Below are 19,477 nucleotides of genomic sequence, written 5' to 3' on the forward strand. Positions count from 1 at the left end.
CCAGTGTTAAGGAAGGAATGGGAGAACCTTGTGCAAATGTGGGAGCTAGAATGGCAGGGTGTTGGTGAAATCCCATTCTCTGACAGACTGGAAAAAGGTGACAGCAAAATTGAGCCCTAGATGGACAAATTGTCCCAGAATTTTTTTTGACAAGTGAGATTTTTTTGAAGTGCTAGCAGAGGTATGTCTAGGACTTTAAAGAAACTCCTCATGCTTGTGACAGGGGAAAGAGAGGTGAGGTCTTTGTTTCCTTCCCATAGAATGAGGAAAAAGATAGACCAGCCAGCTAAATTTTAGTAAAATTCTCAAAATCTGGATAGACAGGAAGTGTCATGAGGAAAGTGAGAACACAGGATTCTTGGCAGAAGGAAGACTTTGCTTTGGGCTTACAATTACTCCTGTCAAAGTCTGAAAATGCAAATGCAGTCCTTATGATATAGCTCAGGGTTCATACTAACTTAAGAACGGGTCTTAGTATTTTTAAATTGATAGAAACTTTTCTTTATAGGAGATCCAACTTGTAAAAAACTCAGCTCCCATGCTTTTTCTTTTTTAAGTCATGAGTCAACTTTATATGCAGATTTAAAACAAACATCTTTTAAGAGCATAATATTTAGAAGGAGTTTATTTCATTTCCTACTGATCTAGGAAGTACCAAATTTCCAACACTAGTCCTGATGTATATGAAGTCTCTAGGGAAGATGACATTCTAGCAAGAAGGATGTTTCCTTGAATATTTATTCCCCTTTCATCCAGTAGGATCTCAGAACAACAGGACACATCGAATGCTGAAATACAAAAATACAAAAACAATTATTTAGTCATATATTTCCAGACATAGCCAATTCTGATATTTGTTTTCCTTGTCTATGCATTGTTGTTACAAGAGTTATATTTTTCTTTTCTCTTCAATTGAGTGGAAAGGAGAGAAAATAAAATTCTTGTTAATAGATAAAAGTAAAATAAAATAAAAATTATATTGCAAAAGAATCCTCAAGTAGTCTGTACAATCCCTGTCTTCCATTTTCATTTCTGGCCTATCACGAACATATATTTTCACCTGAGGGGGAAAGTGAACTGAACTTAATTTTAACAATGGAGGAAGGAATCAGAAGCCCCTTTGAACCTCTTTCCTCTGATCTGGATTCTCTGCACAGATCAATAATATATCACAGAACTTTCTAGTATGCGTGTTGTATTGAAAAGCATTTCTAATACAAAGAGAGATCTCAGAATAGATTAACATTTCAAGGAGAATGTTATTGGTCCAAGAAGTCAAACAATGTGTAATAAAGTCTGAGAATCCTAAAGGTAGAAGAAACATAGTGCTTCTCTTAGCCACAGAGAATGTTTGCCCTTCCCAGTCTGGTGATGCTCCTGGGTTATTGTCAGTGAGTATCCTCTCTACACAGTTTTCCTTGTGACAAAGGGCCCATATTTTCTAGAAAGCTAACTTTGTCTAAAGTCTTCAATTGTAACTGGGAACCAGAGGAGCCAGACATGATATTGTGGAAAGTGGGCTAGACTGCCAGTCTAAAGACCTGGCTTTTGGGTAGCTTTCAGAATCTCTATGGTCCCAGTTTCATCATTGCTTAATATTAACAACTACCATTTACATTAAAGTTTTTAAAGCATTTTTTTATTCTATGAAGTAGATAAAATTTGTATTTTCCCATTTTATTGATGATGAAATTGAAACCAGAGACATTATTATGACTTATGCAAATCATATAATCAAGAAATATTTAAGCCAGGATTTGAGCCAGATGTTCTATTTTTCAGTGCAATGATTCTACTACAACCCACTAGCTACTTTGCATAAAATAAAGAACTTAGACTGCATGATGTCAGAGTTTGAAATGGTAAGATTCCAATTAGTCCATAAGAGGCAGTATGATACTGTGGGTTGAGGGCAGACCTTGGAATCAGAAAGAATTGGGTTCAAGTCATTATGTCTAAGCAGATGATTCTCAGATCTACTTCTCCAGTCCTACTCTCTCTTCCCATCTCCAGTCTTGAACCTCCAATTAATTGCCTACTGGATATTCTGAGCATTTTAACACATTCCAAACCGAAGTCATTATCTTTCCTTCCAAATTCTCCCCTCTTCCTAAATCCCTTCTTTTGGGTGAGGGTATCATCATCCTTCCAGTTACCCAGGATTGTCCATGTGGGTATCATTCTTTACTCTTCTTACTCCACTAACCTCTTCCATCAGCCTCTTGCTAAGTCCTGTTAGCTCTATTTTTGTGACATTTATTTTATATTGTCCCTTCTCTGATTTCACACTATAGGTCCTCATTACCTCATGCTTGGACTATTACAATAACATGCTGGTTGGACTACCTTAATCAAGTTTTTTTTCCCCTCACAATAGACCTTTCTCCCTTCAGCTATCCAAGTGATCTTCATAAAATGCAGGTCTGACCCTCTCACCTCTCTATTCAATAAACTCTTAATGGCTTTCTTTTATCCCAGAATCTAAAATAAAATCCTGTGGCATTTAAAACATTTCCTGTCCTATTTCCTATCTTGTTAGTCTTTTTATACTGTGCTTCTTCCCATTTATGAGTGTATTTACTCTTCTTCTGGCCTATGATCTAATTTGTGAGGGGTACAGTACCACTGATTTGGTACTAAGGGGAGGGTCGACTTTTTGCTTTTTTTTTTTTTTTTTTTTTTTAAATTTCCTCTGCCTGGGATATATTACATCTTACCTCTTCTTGATGTCCTATCTTTTATTCATGTAAGCATGAATGAAATAGTCCCAGCCCATTTTACAAAAGAAAAAACTAAAATTCTTCTTTGAATATGAACCCAGGGAATGCAGGAAGGAATCAGGATTCACTTATCTATCAAATCCATCCTTAAACAAGCCTCCTGCATAATGCATAAGTCTACTTACATTACTCCTCTTTTCAAAAGTCTTTGACTCACTATTACCTACAGAATAAAATTCACACTTCTCTGCTTGGCATTTAAGACATTATGTTTTGAACCTCCTCCCTCTGCACATACCTTGCAAATCATTTCAGAACTAAGACAATTCTATCACTGAACATCTTAACATATTTAAATTGCAATTTTAAATGTGTTTACTTCTACTTTTAGATTTACAACACCAATATTAATGGTAGAGACTTAAATGGCATGTTTAATTTTATTTTTCTTTTTATTTACTTACATGATCTTTTCAAGAACCCTCTGATATAGGTCAGATAGGTATTATTATGCCCATTTTTAATTTTAAGTGGTGAAACTGAGATACAGAGAGATGAAAGAATAGTCTTTGCTACTTCATATTGCTAATGAGTAGTGAAATTAGTAGTAAATGATTGCCTGATTCCTTCTTCAAGATCACCCTCTCCATCCATTTCTAACTCATTTAGGATCTTATGAAAAGAGATTCCTCATTTTCACTGTGATTTCTTTTTTCAAGTAATGTCAGACACAAAGATGACCAAAGTCCTTACCATTTTCCTGATCGGAGGAGGTCAAATCCTTTATTGATTTCGACAAAAGGCAGTTTATGGGTTATCAATGAGTCCACATCAATTTTCTTCTTCATGTAATCATCCACTAACATAGGAGTACAGTCTCTGGTTTTATACTCTATGAAGAAAAAAAAAAGAATACTAGCTCTTGAACAATAAGGCTAATGAATCAAGTAAATGTCAATATATCATAGAAATAATAAACAGAGAAATAACCATTGATAGTAGTATAAGAGTCTTTTTCCCATTTTCTTTTCCAGACAACACAAGATGTTGATTGATTGGAAATAACTAATTGGTTCTGAATACGAATCAAAACATAATATTTTCACTTTCTTTTGTGTGTATATGTGTGTGTGTGCTTCTTTTTTGTTCTGTTTTCAGATACTTCTTGCAAATGTTCAGTTCTTCCAAGATGGTATGATCTAAGAAGAGGTATTTACTGTTTTCTGGCCTATGATCTAATTTGTGAGTGGGTACAGTACCACTGATTTGGGACTAAGGGGGGGTCCCCACTACACTGTGGCTGCAAGCTCTGGTGTGCTAGTGTTCCTGCTCACCCTGGAATTGCCTGTGACCCAGGTCCAAGTATGGCAAAGCAACAGAATTCCCCTCTATGGGCTTAGGGCTCCAAAAGTCACTGCTGCTTCTGCTGATTCAGTGGCTCCCAAGGTCCTCCTGGTTTATTGGGCTGTGCTGGTGCTGTCTGCACTGGACTGTGCTCCATTTTGACCCGGGGTAATAGAGATTGCCTGCCGACCTTCTAAGTTGTCTTTGGCATCTGTTACCTGAGAGGTCTGGAAACCATTACTGCTGCCACTGATTCAGTTGTCTTAGAGACCTGCTCTTGATTTGCTTGGGTCTGGGCAGGGCTGGCACAGCCTGTGCTAGACTCTGCTCCACTCTCACTGTCTGAAACAGAGTTTTCCTGCTGATCTTTCAATTTGTCCTGGTCTGGAAAATTGTTTCATTCCATCTTTTTGTGGATTCTACTGCTCTAGAAGTTGCTTAGAGTCATTATTTAAAGGAATTTAGGAGAAAATTCAGTCATGTCTCTGCCTTTACTCTGCTATTCCTCTAAAGGATTATATTCAGTTTTGCTGGGAAGATAATTCTTCATTATAATCCCAATTTCTTTGTCTTCTGGCATAAATGTTTATGGATTGATTTATTTATAAAGAATAGCTTTAGATGACAAAAACCATTTTAAGTTGCATGCAATACTAATCAACATTTATGAATTTATATTATATATAAATTTATAAATATGTAAATATTTATAAATATTACATAAAAATGTACTAATACCCATTAGGGAGGTGCTCACAAATGTTTAGCAATTGAATCTTCAAAAAAAAATACATAGGACACAATTTTGAATTTAATCTGCATATTTAACATTTATCCATCACTTTCTTAAGCCCAGACAATAAACAAAATAATGTCAAGTGCTGTTTTATAACATTTGTTAATTTCACAGGTATAAAAGCGTGCACTGAAAATTTAAGAATCAGCTTTTGTGAGCTGGCTTGAGCTGGTTCCAGCATCTTACCTTAGAAAGGGAATAGAAATACTTTCTGTATAGGATTTCTCTGTACCAGTTCCTAGTACAAACTGGGACATAATAGATGCTTAATAAATGCTTATTATTTCATTAACCTAATGACTAATTTCATTCCTCTCCTTTATTTAAAAAATGTTAGCTGTTATACCTGCATATTTCAGTATTTCTGGAAAATTCAAATGGATTTGTTAGAGTTCAAATATCTATTTATTTAAAGTTTTTTTTTTTCTCCCTACCTCCTATCAAGGACCCTCTGAGGATTCGGCCAGACAGTAGCAACATTGGATCAAAAGAGAGCTGGGATTTTGCTGGTGGTACTCCTATAATAACACAGACACCATAGCTCATGTTGCAGGACTCTAGAGCAGCAATCTAGAATTAAGAATATAATTGTGAGTCTTTCAGTCACATCTTTGATCAGATAGAGTTTCACTGTGAAACATTACCATGAGAGCCAGTAGAATTTATTTGAAGTATAGGTCATTTTCATTTGAGCCACATGAGTTAGATTAGGTCATAAACTTCTGTTTCTTGATTTGGATATGTCAAATGAAGTGGTTTATTTTGGATCATCCCCTGTCACCTTCCTTGTCTTTGCCTGTGTTTTCCCCCTCATTTCCATTATTTTAAAGAAAATATATTTTTATAGAACTGGAGCAGGTCTTCATTTTTCTGCATCCTAATTTGCTTGAGGCATATGACATAATGTTTATTATAGTTCATGCCTCTCATGTCTATTGTCTCTAATATTTCTTCTACTTCTTTCTCTCTACTACTTTTTTTCATTTTCCTGCTCTGTTTCCTTCTGTCTCACATCTTTTTTATTTATATTCCCATCCTTTTAGTATTCCTTTCTTTTTCTTTTTTTTTTTTTTGTTACATTTCTTGCTCTTGAGAGAATCAGCAAGAGAGGAAAAGAGAAGCCATGGAGACTTGAAGAGATAGAAAAAAATGATAGATCCAGAAATAGAAAACCATGAAAGAACACAATAAAACAGGAGAGACAGACAGATACAGAGAGATAGAGACACAGAGAACACATGGAGAGATATAGAGACAGAAAGAGACAAAAAGAAGAAAGGGAGAGAAAAAGAGGAGAGACAGGGAGAGAGATTTTTATTATAAATGGTTTTCAGCATAAATATTTATTATAAATGGTTTTCAGCATGCCTAGTTTGCCTACCATTGATTGGAGGGATTTAAACCTGGTAAGACTAAGATGTTGACTCTCTTTTCCACCATCTTTTCATCCACACACTTTTCAGTAATCCTTATGTATTTTGGCTGAATTAGATGCCATGAAATAAACTGGTGAAAAGGAAAGGCAAATTCTTCCCTTATTCCCTTTTTGACTCTGACTCCAAGAAGTGATCTTGGTGGTGTTTGTTTCTATTCTACGTTATTTACTCTCATTTTCAGGTGCTGGAGATGATCCTCATGGACCTGAAAGTGAGTCATGGTAACCTTGGAGCCAGGAGTACAGGTATGGAAACTTTGAGAATGTAGGGTATCTGAGACTCCAACCTTAGGAGGTTTTGAACTTAGAACTGGAATTATACTTTCTGGGAACTGAACTAAACTATGAAACTAATCCTCTTCCCCTCCCCGCAGAGTCAAGTAGTGCAGGGGGAAAGAATATATGTAAAAGCATGCACTGAAAATTTAAGAATCAGCTTTTGTGAGCTGGCTTGAGCTGGTTCCAGTACATCCTCACCTTTAGAAAGGGAATAGAAATACTTTCTGTATTGGCTTTCTCTGTACCTGTTCCTAGTAAATACCTGGAACATAAGTAGATACTTAATAAATGCTTTTTATTTCATTAATCTATTAATTGACTTCATTCCTCCCTTGTATTTAAAAAAATGTTAGCTGCTATATCTGTATATCTCAGTGTTTCTGGAAAATTCAAAAGGATTTGTTTGTGAGGGGCCTGGAGGAAGAAGCTAGAGAAATCTATTCTTTTTCCTTTTGAGCTATCTCCCTGCCACATGTGGGAGACAGCCCTTTCTCCATGTAGTGGTTCATCTGGAATTGGGCTCCTTACATTTATCTGTGTGTATTAAAATGTTTTATCACTGAGTACAAAGTGTAATTACAATGATTCAAAAACTTTCCATTCTCCCAAACATTCAAAGTAAGGTAACTTCCCATGTTTGTAATTTATCTTCTTAATATTAAGTACTTTTTGATAAAGTTAAATTAGTTGAGTACATGGCTATTTGTTGACTAAAACATATTTTCCCCTGTGCCTGGAGGTAACATACCATGGTGTCAGTAGTCCCAATAGCCTCAAAGGTAAAGTCAGCACCAAGTCCAGTCATCTCCATCACCACCTGTTGGATGGGCTTCTTGAAGTTTCGGGGATTAAGGCAATCAGTGACCCCATAAGCTTTTGCCTTCTCAAATTTCCCTTCATTGATGTCAATGCCAATGATCCTGGAAGCACCAGCTGCTTTGCACCCAAGAACAACTGCAGAGCCGACACCTCCAAGCCCAAAGACAACACAGGTAGAACCAGGAGTCACCTGCACATGAAGAACACAAATTCCTAGTGAGACTTTAGGGCTGAATAAACCTGCACCATCAAAATAGGAGAAATGTTCTGCACAGTCTGTCTGAGTCTTTACAAGGCTACTTGCATGACCATTTTGGTCGATTCAGTCACGTCTTAGCATTCATTAGGGAAAATAATTTCTTTCTGAACTGCCCATCAACACATGCTCACCTCTGCAGCATTAACAGCAGCTCCGTAGCCTGTGGGGAATCCACAGGCTAGTATACAGACATTCTCCAAGGGTACATCATCATCAACTTTTACTACTGAAATCTCATGTACCACGGTGTATTCAGTGAATGTGCTTGTTCCAGAAATATTATACAATTTCCTCCCTCTACATGTAAATCTGCTGGTACCATCAAGCATCAGTCCAACTGGAGAAAACATACTAATTCATGGAGACACAAAGATCCACACAAAGATAAATGAGATGCATCAGCCCTGGAGAAGTCAAATTATGTAATAATAAGTCAAATGGATGTAAGCAAAATCGGTGAAATAAAGGCACTTACTCTTCCTTCAGGCAACAGTTGCCCTTCTCATGTAAGCAGGAGTCACATTCTCTGCACTGGGGCAGAGCACTTAATATGACTTTATCTCCTAAGGGAGGAAAACAGAAAAAAATAGCCCTTACTCTGGATGGAGAGAAAAAGTGAATAACATCAAAATAAAATATGGGGATAATTCATCAAGTTGTATATATTGGATTTAAAAATAAAAACTCACAAAATTCAAATGAAACCTTATTAGATAATTAGCATTTATAATGAAATGTTCTTTGCTAGGAAGAAGCAATTATCTTCTTGATCTGGGCCATGCAAATGATTGCATGAATGTAAAAGAAGATGTTGGTCTTATGAACATCAATTCCCTGGCACTTTAGTCCTTTCAAAGCCATTATATGCTCACAAATGACAATAATGCCTGTAACTTACACTCCCTGGAAAAAACTTTGAGCTAGAGGCTAATAGCTTTGGGCACTCTCTTTTCTGTTACTTGCTAATAAATTAGAAAAAAAACCAACAACAACCCTATGCAAACCAGATGTTTACTGTTCTATACAATCCCCTTTTTTGTTCTTATACATATTATCAACATGTTTGTGTTTATTGAGATTGCTAAATTTAAAATAAAAAAGAAAAGTTAAAAGTAAAAAAACTTAGATCTTGTAAGCCATCTGCTTGTACATTTTACCTTATTATTTACCGGTGTCCTTTGATTGCCTTTTCATAAAATCATCCCTAGACTTTCACTCTCTAATCTTCAGACTTTCCTGATCAACTGGTTTATTTCCTGCTAAACATAACTAGACCTCATCCCTCTTTTACATCTTTTATACATCTTTTCATACATCTTTTGTAAAAGATTTCTTTAAACTATCTCTTTAAACTATTCTTCTTTACCTTTCCTCCCTTTCACAAATTCAAAGGTTGTTTATATTTCTTGACCTCCACTTCTCCCTATCACTTACTTTTTAACCCCTTGCAATTTGACTCCCCATCCTATCACTCACTTGAACCTGATTTCCCCTGTATTTCTCTTTTACTAGCCAAATCCAATGGCCTGTTCTTAAACCTCATCTTTCTTGATGCTTCTGCAGCATTTAATGCTACTTACCAGTGTTTTTTTCTGATTTCTATAATTTCTCTTCTCTTGAGAAGGACCATTTCAACCAATGGTTTTTCATTCTTCAATCTGATGGATTTAGTAAAAACCTGGTATTGCCTTCTAGTGAGAGACCAATTATCTCCACTGGTAGATTTGTGAGTGAAAACCCCCCCTTACTTAAGTCTTAAAGGTAGTTTCAGAAACTGGATTTGAACTCAGTCTAGCACCCTATTTATCCACTGGATCACCTTTACATGTTTCCTAACTGTCCACATGCTATCCAAGGCATCCAGAAGATGGAATTACAGAGGCATTCTCCCACTTTAGAATCCAAATCATCTGCCTGTTTCCTCTGTTATTCACTGACAACCACAAATGGACTGTTCTTTTCCTCACTTTGATTACAGGAGCAGCTAAGTGGCTCAGTGCATAGAATCAGGAGAACCTGAGTTCAAAATTGGCCTCAGACACTCATCACTCCCTAGCTATGTGACCTGGGCAAGCCACTTAACCCAAATTGCCAGAGAGAGAGAGAGAGAGAGAGAGAGAGAGAGAGAGAGAGAGAGAGAGAGAGAGAGAGAGAGAGAGAGAGAGAGAAATTACATTCTGCTTGGTATTATTCAAGAAAAAAAGAGTGTAAGACCAAAGATTAGATAGAAGCCCATTTGTAATCTAACAGAGGAGTTAGTAAACTAATAATCTTCTCTCTAAATCTCTACCAGAGCTGACATATAATGGACTTGTACATATGTGAATGTACTTCAAATTTCCCTTCCTTTTTGTAGAGAAGTTGATTGTTTTGGAGGGGTGGAAAGGAGAAGCTTCTGACATCAAACACCATTTTGGGTTTCATACTCACCTGGTTTCACAGTGCTCACACCTTCTCCAATGCTTTCTACTATCCCAGCTCCTTCATGTCCCAAGATTGCAGGTAAATGTAATGGAATTGACCCATCTAGTATGTGGTTATCTGAACCGCAGATCCCTGAAGCTATAACCTATATGACAATTAAAATGACATAAAATACTGCAGAATATTTTCTTCCTATATTTTTGGAGGTTTACGGAAACCTACCACAGTGTATACTTGTATAATATAATTAAAAAAAAAAACAAACAACTTGTTACAACACTTGTTTAAAGTTAAAGTTTAAAGTTTCTTATTCTCTGTTATCAGAATGTTTGTTTGTAAAAACTGAGTAGTCTGGGGCAGCTAGGTGGCTCAGTTATCCTCAGATGGTTGTTTTCCACCTTGGTTGAGGAATGAACAAGGAAGGTTGGGAAAGCATGTGATTGTAAAGAGAATAAAAAACTGCTATTTGAAAATTCCATATATTCTTTTCTGCTTCTGATGAATTTCTTGTGTTTTCTTCAGCTCATTCAGACAGAGCTGACCTAATGCATATTATGGCTGATAAAACAGGCTATATACTACACCCCAATGTTGTTGTTGTTGAGTCATATCTGTCTATTCTTAAACCTCTTTGGGGTTTTCTTGGGAAAGACTCTGAAGTGATTTGTCATTTTCTTCTTGAGTTCATTTTACAGATGAGAAAACTGAGGTAAACAGGGTTAAGTAACATGCTCAGGGTCATACAGTGAGTGTCTGTGGTTGGATTTGAACTCAGGTCTTTCTGACTGTGGACCTGGTGTTCTGATTGCTCCACCATCAGCTGCCCTGCTTGATCTCATAGTAAGCACTTAATAAATGCTTGTTAAGTGACTGACACTACAAAGCATTTTGTGTGTTTGCAGTGCCAAAAATACAGCTCATGGGATTCTACTAATATGCTTTCTTTTATTGTCAGCCAGCGCATACAATTGGGAGGCAACCAGAATTAGTCTAATTTCCTTTTCATGGAAATTTCTTCACTACCTAAAATAAGCTCTGCTGTCATCTACCCCCCAATTTTTTCTTCTCTAGTTTAAATATCCCCAAACTCTTCCATGGATGCTCATCTGACATGAACGCAAGGGCTTTTACAATGCTGATTCTCCTTCCCTGTTCAAATTATCAGTGCCATTCCTGAAGTGGGGCATCAAAACTGATCATATTACTCCAAACATTATCAAACCAGGGCAGAATACTTCATTTCCATCATCATGGATACTCTCTACCTCTTATTGTTTAATATTGAATTAGATTTTTCAACTACTATATCACATTGTTTGAATCATTTTGAGCTTGAAGTCCATCGGAAACCCCCAGATCATTTTTCTTTTTTCCCCCCACTTATTTATTTTAAAACAAATAAAAAATAGGAATAGAAACAGAAAAAAAAACCTTATTATGTACACAGCAGAATATATGACAGGATTCAAAATATGTAACAACAGATTTTCATTTCTAGAAAGTGTTTATAGTAATAAAAGGCATTGCATTTAGAACCGTCTGTCTTTTCTTTGCATCCTTGTAGGTTTTCTTTTGTTCTCTGCTATGCACTTTTTCTTTATTCTTTTTTTCTCCTTTATTCCTCCTTCCTCCCTCTCTCTCCCTTGCCACATCATCCAAGTAGGCTACAGTTAAATATGTACATATTATGTTTACATACACACATATACACCCACATATATACCCCACATGCATATATACACACAATATACATACAAACATATATGGATACATATAAACATATTATCTCTTCTTTCTTAAACCTAACTCTTCTACTTCTACTTGCTAAGTTGTTTTGCTATTACTAAACCATTACCCCCCATCCCTCTTGTATCCTCTCTCCTCAAATTTTTTCCTTCTTTTTTTAACCCTTTGTGATTAACCTTATCCCACTCCTATTAATCTAAACACTCTTCTATATCCCACTTAATCCTATTCCTTCCCTTTCCCTCCCTATTTCTTTATAAATTTTGGAGGCTGTGTATATATTATTTTTTTAAACTCATTCCTGATGTGAGCAGGATTTCAGAACCACCAGCCCTCCTCCCCCATCTAATTCCTCCATGATGGTTCTTGCTCTTGTACTTTATTCATATAGCACAGTTGTTGTTTTGACCTTTTCTTACATGGTTTTGCTTTTTGTCACATCATACTCAGTTCTATCCCAAACTTTCTTTTAACAACCCAATTTGTAATGATAATCTTAGAGATATGATTTAGCTTTCCATATATAAAACAAAGTTTATTCTTATTGAATTCTTCAAAATGAGTCTTTGATGTTGGTTCTTATATACTAAATTTTCTACTGAGTTGAGATTTGTTTGCAACAAAATCCGGAAAGTTTGGTATATTGAGTGTCCATTTTTTTTTACCCTTTCACAATTATGCTTAATATTGTTGGATATAATATTTTTGATCTCATCCCTAGTTCTTTTAATTGTTGATATATATTTTAATAATCTTGTTTTTCTTGGATTTGTTTTTGTTTTTTATTTGTTTTGTTTTGTTCTTTAGTTTTTCCTCTCTCTCATTTGACTTTTTTTTTTTAAAGATCAAAGTTCCCCACCCACCCACCCCAGGCAATTGGGGACTTGCCCAGGATCACACAGCTAGGATATGTTAAGTGTCAAAGACCAAATTTCAACTCAGGTCCTCTTGACTTCAGAGCTGGTGCTCTATCCACTGTACCACCTAGCTGCCCCTCTCTCATTTAATTTTTAAAATATTTTAAAAAGATTTTCTATAAATTTTTTCTGACTAGGTAGACATCTAATGTTTCTTTTTGGGATAGGAAAGACTTTTTGCACTTCAGTATCGTGCTCTGAAGATGAACTTTCTTTTTCCCACAGAAACTGTTTATACTTCTTTCTCCTTTGCCTGCTCATTTTTTTCTTTTTAAATAAGAATCCATTTATGTAAGCATCTCTAATCCTAGAGTAGGGGAATGGTGTCTCTGGCTTCAGGTCTTCCTTTAATTCTTCTCTCTAGCTTGGAACTCAATCCAAGAACTCCATCTTCATGTAAATACCTGCAACAGCATATCCCTTGCCCCACTGCTTCTGCACTTGCAAAGGCTATGCTAGTTTCTTCTTGTCCAGAGCATTTTCATCATAGGTTCCCTCAATCTTCCCTGACTCAGATACCTAACTCTTCACTTTGTTGGGGAGGTAAAAGATCCTGTGGTTAGAGCTGAATCTACTTCCAGGGCATTTCCCTTTTCCCCAGGGCTTGTCTGTTTTAGTCAAGCTAGCTTGGAGATGTTTATAATTCATACCATCCAAACTTCTGCCCTAGGATTTTTCTTCTAGGCTCTGGCTGTCTCTGGAGGAATCCTCTATTCTGCCCCAAGTCTTATCTGTTTTTCAACAATCTACATTCTCCTTGAGGCACAATTTTGTTTTGTTTGTGAGAGAAATCTGGAAAGTTTGGAATTTTCTGACCTAGTCCATCATCTTCCCAGAATTCTCTATCCCTCAAATGTCAGATCTTTTTTCGTACAAATTACTTTTTAGCTTTGTTTCCTCCATTTTATGATTCTGGAATTAGTTTTTGAACTCAGATGGAGGACATCCATGAAGTGAGAGGGTTGTTTTTTTTTTTTTTTTTTTTTAGGATAAGGGAAACAAGATGATGTTTGTAAGCAGTAGTTGGAGAGAGATTAATGATTAGTAAAAGAATGAGGATGACAGAGGGGTAAATCTGGTGGAGAAGATGGAATACAATAGAGTTAAGGGCATATGTATAGAAATTTGACTTGGCAAGAGAAAGATTACTTCTTCATGACAGATAAGAGATGAAGGAAGTGGTAGTGGGCTAAGACATCTGAGTGTTGTGAGATGAGAAGGAAGAGAGAAGAGAGAAAGAACTTTTGGCAAATGGCTTTAACTTTTTTAATGGAATAAGAGAAAAAAATTCTCAGCTGAGAGAATAGGAGGTTTGAAGAAGCATGAAATTATTTCAAATTACTACTGTGATGGACAGAGTGAATTAATTATGGAGGATTGCCTTACCATAATGAGTGCTCCATTGAGATTAACTAGCATGAATTTGTGGTAGATTGAATGAGCACTTTCATTATTTCTATAGCACTGTTTTGCAATTCATGAATAGAAGTTGAGATAAATAATGGGGTTTGACAAAGTTGGGGAAGGATTTGGGAGAGGAAACAGGCAAGATTGCATAGGACAAGAAGAGGGAGAACTCATGTGGATGATTTCTCAGATTCACCAGCTGAAAGTATACCAGAAAGAAGAATATGAATTATATTTCTGAGAAATTAGCTTTAAAAACTCTTTTAATTATTTAGTCTTGATTAATCATTGTCTAAATCCTGTAGATCAGTCAGAAAGCCCACTTTTGGCAGTTTGTTGAAGCCTACAAACCCCATCTCAGAATAAACTTTTTAAATAATTGAAGGAAATGCTAAATTTCAGTTAGAAGTTAGGGAAAATAAAGATGTAATTTTGTTTTTCTTGTTCACTGATATCTAGCCATGGACCAGTCCCAGAACTTCTGTTTCATTAGAAGGGAACCAGAAAATCCTAGAAATTGATTTCTAGATATTAAAATCTTATTTAACTTTTGCAAATCAAAATTCACTCAACTTTTCATCCCTTGTCATTACTCACACCTGTTTCCTGTGGTGAATATTCCATCTTGGTTAAAGAAAAATGTGTGGTATAAATGATGATGTTGGATATATAAAATAGGGAATAAACTTGTGATTTCATTGGTATAGCAGATGGTGAAGGATGGTGAAACTTCCTCTGCCAATGCAGATTAATATCTTTCCCACAACTTATAGTCTTAGTTGCCTAGAATACAGCTACATGATTTACTCAGAGTCATAGAGTCAAATTGTGTCAGAAATTAGTCTTGAATCGGGTCTTTCTGGCTTCAAGAACAGCTCGCTATTCAGCTATCTCTTATGAGAAAGTAGCAAATTTTATAAATAGAAACTTTCTCCTTGTCTGTTTTGCAATTGTCTTTCAGTTGTGTCTAACTTTCTGAATGCATTTGGGTTTTTCTTGATAGAGATGTTGGACTGGTTTACCATTTCCTTCTCCAGCTCTTTTTACAGATGAGGAATCTGAGGCAAAAAGGGTTGAATGATTTGCCCAAAGTCACACAACTATCAAGTGTGTGAGGCCAGATTTGAAATCAGGAAGATGAGTCTTCCTGACTCCAGGCTAGTGCTCTATTCACTGTGCAACCCAGTTGCCCTTGGTAACTAGTAACTAGAAAACATTGCTTTATAAGTATAGATATTCTGACTTTTGTCTCACCTATTTGGGGGAAATGAAGATAGGTATTATCTTGTTTTTCCTTGTCTTTATCCATGTTATATCTTCCCAATAGAGTAAAAGCTCCTTGAGGGCAAAGACTTTCTATTTTTAAATATTTTCATATTCTCTAGTGCTTCCTACATAGAAATGCTTAATAACATTTCTTGATTTGAATGGAATTGCATATAATACCTTTTTAGGTAGTGCCATACAAAATGGCCCTGGGTTTCATGGTGTGCATATAGTGGGGATATGACTCCTAATTGGCTGTTTAATGATAAAGATCTTAGATCAGTTGGTTGCAGAGGCAGAGAGGCAGTCTAAAGAGACAGAAGTCTTCTTGAACTTTTGAATGATGGAAAAAATACATATAGAAGATTAAAATCTCTAAGTCTCCATTTCCTGAAATTTCCTATTAAGTTTATAATTTTAGGAGATAATCATAAATACCAACTTTACCTTAATTCGAACCTCTCCAGCCTTTGGTGGATCAACTTCCACCTCCTCAATAGACAAGGGAGCATTATATATCCAGGCAACAGCTGCCTTACATGTGATAACCTGTCAAATTAATAAAATAGAACATGATCCTGATATAAACTGAAATTATGTTTGACATCCCTTTTTACTAACGGCATGCTGTCTGTCTCTTGCTATTTTTTCAAACTGGAAATGGTTTTCTAAGTTGTACATTTTGGACAAATATAAAAATAAGTTCTGAAGGAAGGAAACAAGTAGTTATGAAGTTGCATAGTAATATGCCAAATATTGTGCTAAGTATTTTTACAAATAATGTCTCATTTGATCCTCACAACAACCCTGGAGGTAGGCACAGTTATCCTTATTTTACAGATGAGAAAACTGAGACAGATAGAGGGTAGCATGATTTGAATTCAGATCTTCCTGACTCCAGGTCCAGCGTTCTATTCACTACACCACTGAATACTAGTATATCATGAAAGTAGCGAAAGTACAACATTTAGAACATGGATTCCTTTCCACAGTTGTTGGTTGATGGATTTTATTCAGATTAAAAGTTTTTCAGTTGTGTCCTTCATTCATTCACACAATTTTTATGCATGGGAAAGAGTAATAGATCTATAATCGGAAGATATAATTTCACATCCTAATTCCACCATTTGTAAATTAGATTACCTTGAATAAGTGACTCATCTCTTTATTCCTTTCCTTGGCTAAGTGTTCAAGGGAGCAGAATTGAGAACCAAGAGTCTAGACTTTTCCAAGATGATTACTAGTTCTTACCCCATTCCAAAATTGAGAAGAAAAAATTTTGCCACTATAGAACAATCATAAAAATATAGGCGTTATCTTTGAATTAGGAAAAGTAATCCCCTAAAAAAATTGTTCTGAATTTTATATACCCTTTCTTTTATCCAGGGTCAGGACTATTTGTGATACTTTCTTTTCTTATGGTCTTATTTTCTTATAACCATAAGAATCGTTTCCAAAGTTATTATTACCAAACTTTCTTTTGCCTAATAAATGTCTTACTGACCCTTTGAATAATAATTTCTGGGGAAGTTTGATGAAAGGGACTGAACCTGTAATTTTATCACTGTAGGCAACTCTTACATTGGAAATTCCTTCCACTAATGCAGATCAGCCACTCTCCTGCCATGGATTTAGAACTGGAAGGCACATTTAGAAGTCACCCAATCCAATTCTTCATTTTGCAGATTGAGAAAGTAAGATCCAAAGTCACAAAGGTATTAATAGAGACAGGATTTGACACCAGGTTACTTTAATTGCAAACCTAATACTATATCTTCTCTACCTTGCTGAAAGTTCTGAAAAATTAGGTGATTTATCCTTGGATGAACCACTAGTATGTATGATAAGATCTGAAATCAGATCTTTCTGACTATAGACCTAGCTCTCTAAGTAGCCTCTCATGACATCAATGCAAACTAGAGATGATTAGATTTCAAAATATCATTCAAACAATTTACCAAATGTTTTCTCTAAGTAGCAAGAGCTCTTATTGTAATAAAATACACATTTTATAATAATGACTAAAAATGATCAGGAATACATCAATATATTAACAATCATTCTTCCATATACAAGCAATATGATATAATTTTATATGATAAAGTTCTCCAGTTAATGAGACATTTCTCTGTCAACTTTTCTATACAACTGAAATATGACAATACATACAATAGAAATATGTATACTTACTTTGCCAGTGGTTTCCCCACCAACTTTGGCTTGCTTCATCTTTCTGCCTCAGATGTACCACAGAAAAACAAAAATCTATCTGTCTTGCTGAGAAGAAACCTTTCGGTGTATTTATAGCTCCTTGATATATTGCGTAATTGTATACTTATTAAAAGATTAAGAAAATCAGGAGACGAAATGAGTGATGAATGAAAGGAATGCTAGAGGAGGCATAAAGAAGTTAGAAGAAAGGAGAAGAGGGGAGGACATGTTAGAAATTTTTTAGCTTAAGAAGGAATCTGAGGAAGAAGCCAATGAAGGGAGAAAAAGAAAATGAGGAAATATTTTGTAGATAAAAAGATAGTGAGATTATTGGAAAGAACACTGGTTCTGAAGTTAGAAGATCTTGGTTTAAATTCCACTTCTGGTACTTATTAGTTGTGTGACTCCAGGAAAGTTAATTCAAACATGCCTCAGTTTCCCTTTCAGTAAAATAAGAGGGTTGAGTTAGATAGTCTTAGTGGTCTCTTATAGTTCTAGATCTATTATAAAATATGATATGATATTATATAAGATATATATATATATTATGTAAGATATATAAGATATAAGATTAAGATAAAATAAATATAATGGGAAAGAAAAAATAAATAGAAAAACATTTATTAAAAACTATGTGCCAAACATCATAATTTTTGCTGGTGACAGAATTACAAATGCAATCCCTGCTCTCAAGGAATTTGATTTTTTAAAAAATATACATTTTGGGGGATTTTTTTGGCTTTGCATAATCTTTTTTCCAGCCCATATCTCTTATCTTCCCCTTCCCAGAGAAACAGACTTATAACAAAGACTTTTTAATTAAATTAATTAATTAGTTAATTTTTTATTTTAAAGATTAAAAATAATAATAATAACAGTTTTTATTTACCAGATATATGCATGGGTAATTTTACAACATTGACAGTTGCCAAACCTTTTGTTCCAATTTTTCTCCTCCTTCCCCACCCCCCAGATGGCAGGTTGACCAATACATGTTAAATATGTTAAAGTATAAGTTAAATACAATATATGTATACATGTCCAAACAGTTGTTTTGCTGTACAAAAGGAATCGGACTTTGAAATAGTGTACAATTAGCCTGAGAAGGAAATCCAAAATGCAGGTGGACAAAATTAGAGGGATTGGGAATTCTATGTAGTGGTTATCAATTCACAGTTCCACCAAAAATGTGTTTCCATGTGCCTGTTTTTTGATAACCCCTCCAACATTGACTATTCCTGTTTTTTTGTCTTTTTTTTTTCTTGTCAATTTGTTTGTGTGAGGTAAAACCTCAGAGCTATTTTAATATGTATTTCATTATTTTTTCTTTCATAAGGTTGCTTTAAAAAAAAGTAAAAAATATTTGGGAATAGTCTTTAACCTTATGTATTTCAGTAATGTGTGCTTGTATTCAAATCTTATAAATGTTATTTGATGAGAGGTTTTTTTCCCCCCAGTAGATTGATTTCCATCTTATCTATAATTCATTAAGTTTATTTGTATAAAAATGTTCACTTTAATGAAATCAAAACTATTTTATCTTTTATAATTGGTTTTGTCCCTTATTTAGTTAAGAACTCACCTCCTATCCTTATGTATGGTATATGGTCTGTTTTTCTTCTATTTTTTAAAAAAAGTCTATTCAAGTCACCTAACCCTTGTGAATCTTGTGGAATGTGGTATAATATGTTATTCTGAAACTGATTTCTGCCAGACTGTTTCCAGTTTTTCCAACAATTCTTAGCAAATAAGAATTTTTTTCTTAGACAATTTATAATTTTTGTGTTTATTGAACATTGAATTACTGAATTCAATTATTTCTAATTTTTCCTTTAATCTATTTAAGCAATTTAC

The 19,477-nt window shown here is 35.1% G+C and overlaps 1 protein-coding gene across 1 annotated transcript; it reads right to left on the reverse strand.

Moving 5' to 3' along the window:
• Window positions 1-596: 596 nt before the first annotated feature.
• Window positions 597-17,694, reverse strand: LOC141545630 (alcohol dehydrogenase 1-like). Its single transcript, XM_074272754.1, has 9 exons — window positions 17,603-17,694; window positions 15,860-15,961; window positions 10,083-10,221; window positions 8,128-8,215; window positions 7,784-8,003; window positions 7,323-7,583; window positions 5,295-5,430; window positions 3,474-3,612; window positions 597-788 (listed from the first exon to the last, which is right to left on the reverse strand). Exons 1-9 carry the CDS (start codon window positions 17,639-17,641, stop codon window positions 764-766), a joined length of 1,149 nt encoding a protein of 382 aa, XP_074128855.1. The 5' UTR covers window positions 17,642-17,694; the 3' UTR covers window positions 597-763.
• Window positions 17,695-19,477: the final 1,783 nt, after the last annotated feature.

The sequence above is a fragment of the Sminthopsis crassicaudata genome, chromosome 6 (assembly GCF_048593235.1).
Source record: "Sminthopsis crassicaudata isolate SCR6 chromosome 6, ASM4859323v1, whole genome shotgun sequence".
Lineage (NCBI taxonomy): Eukaryota > Metazoa > Chordata > Mammalia > Dasyuromorphia > Dasyuridae > Sminthopsis > Sminthopsis crassicaudata.

What these genes read in the sequence shown, in the direction of transcription:
- LOC141545630 (XM_074272754.1), bottom strand. Translation starts at nt 17,641, where the DNA reads ATGAAGCAAGCCAAAGTTGGTGGGGAAACCACTGGCAAA. An exon ending in CTGCTGTTAATGCTGCAGAG is followed by an intron (nt 7,584 to 7,783) that starts GTGAGCATGTGT and finishes CTTCATGTGCAG; the next exon opens with GTGACTCCTGGTTCTACCTG. An exon ending in TTGGGACTACTGACACCATG is followed by an intron (nt 5,431 to 7,322) that starts GTATGTTACCTC and finishes TCTTAATTCTAG; the next exon opens with ATTGCTGCTCTAGAGTCCTG.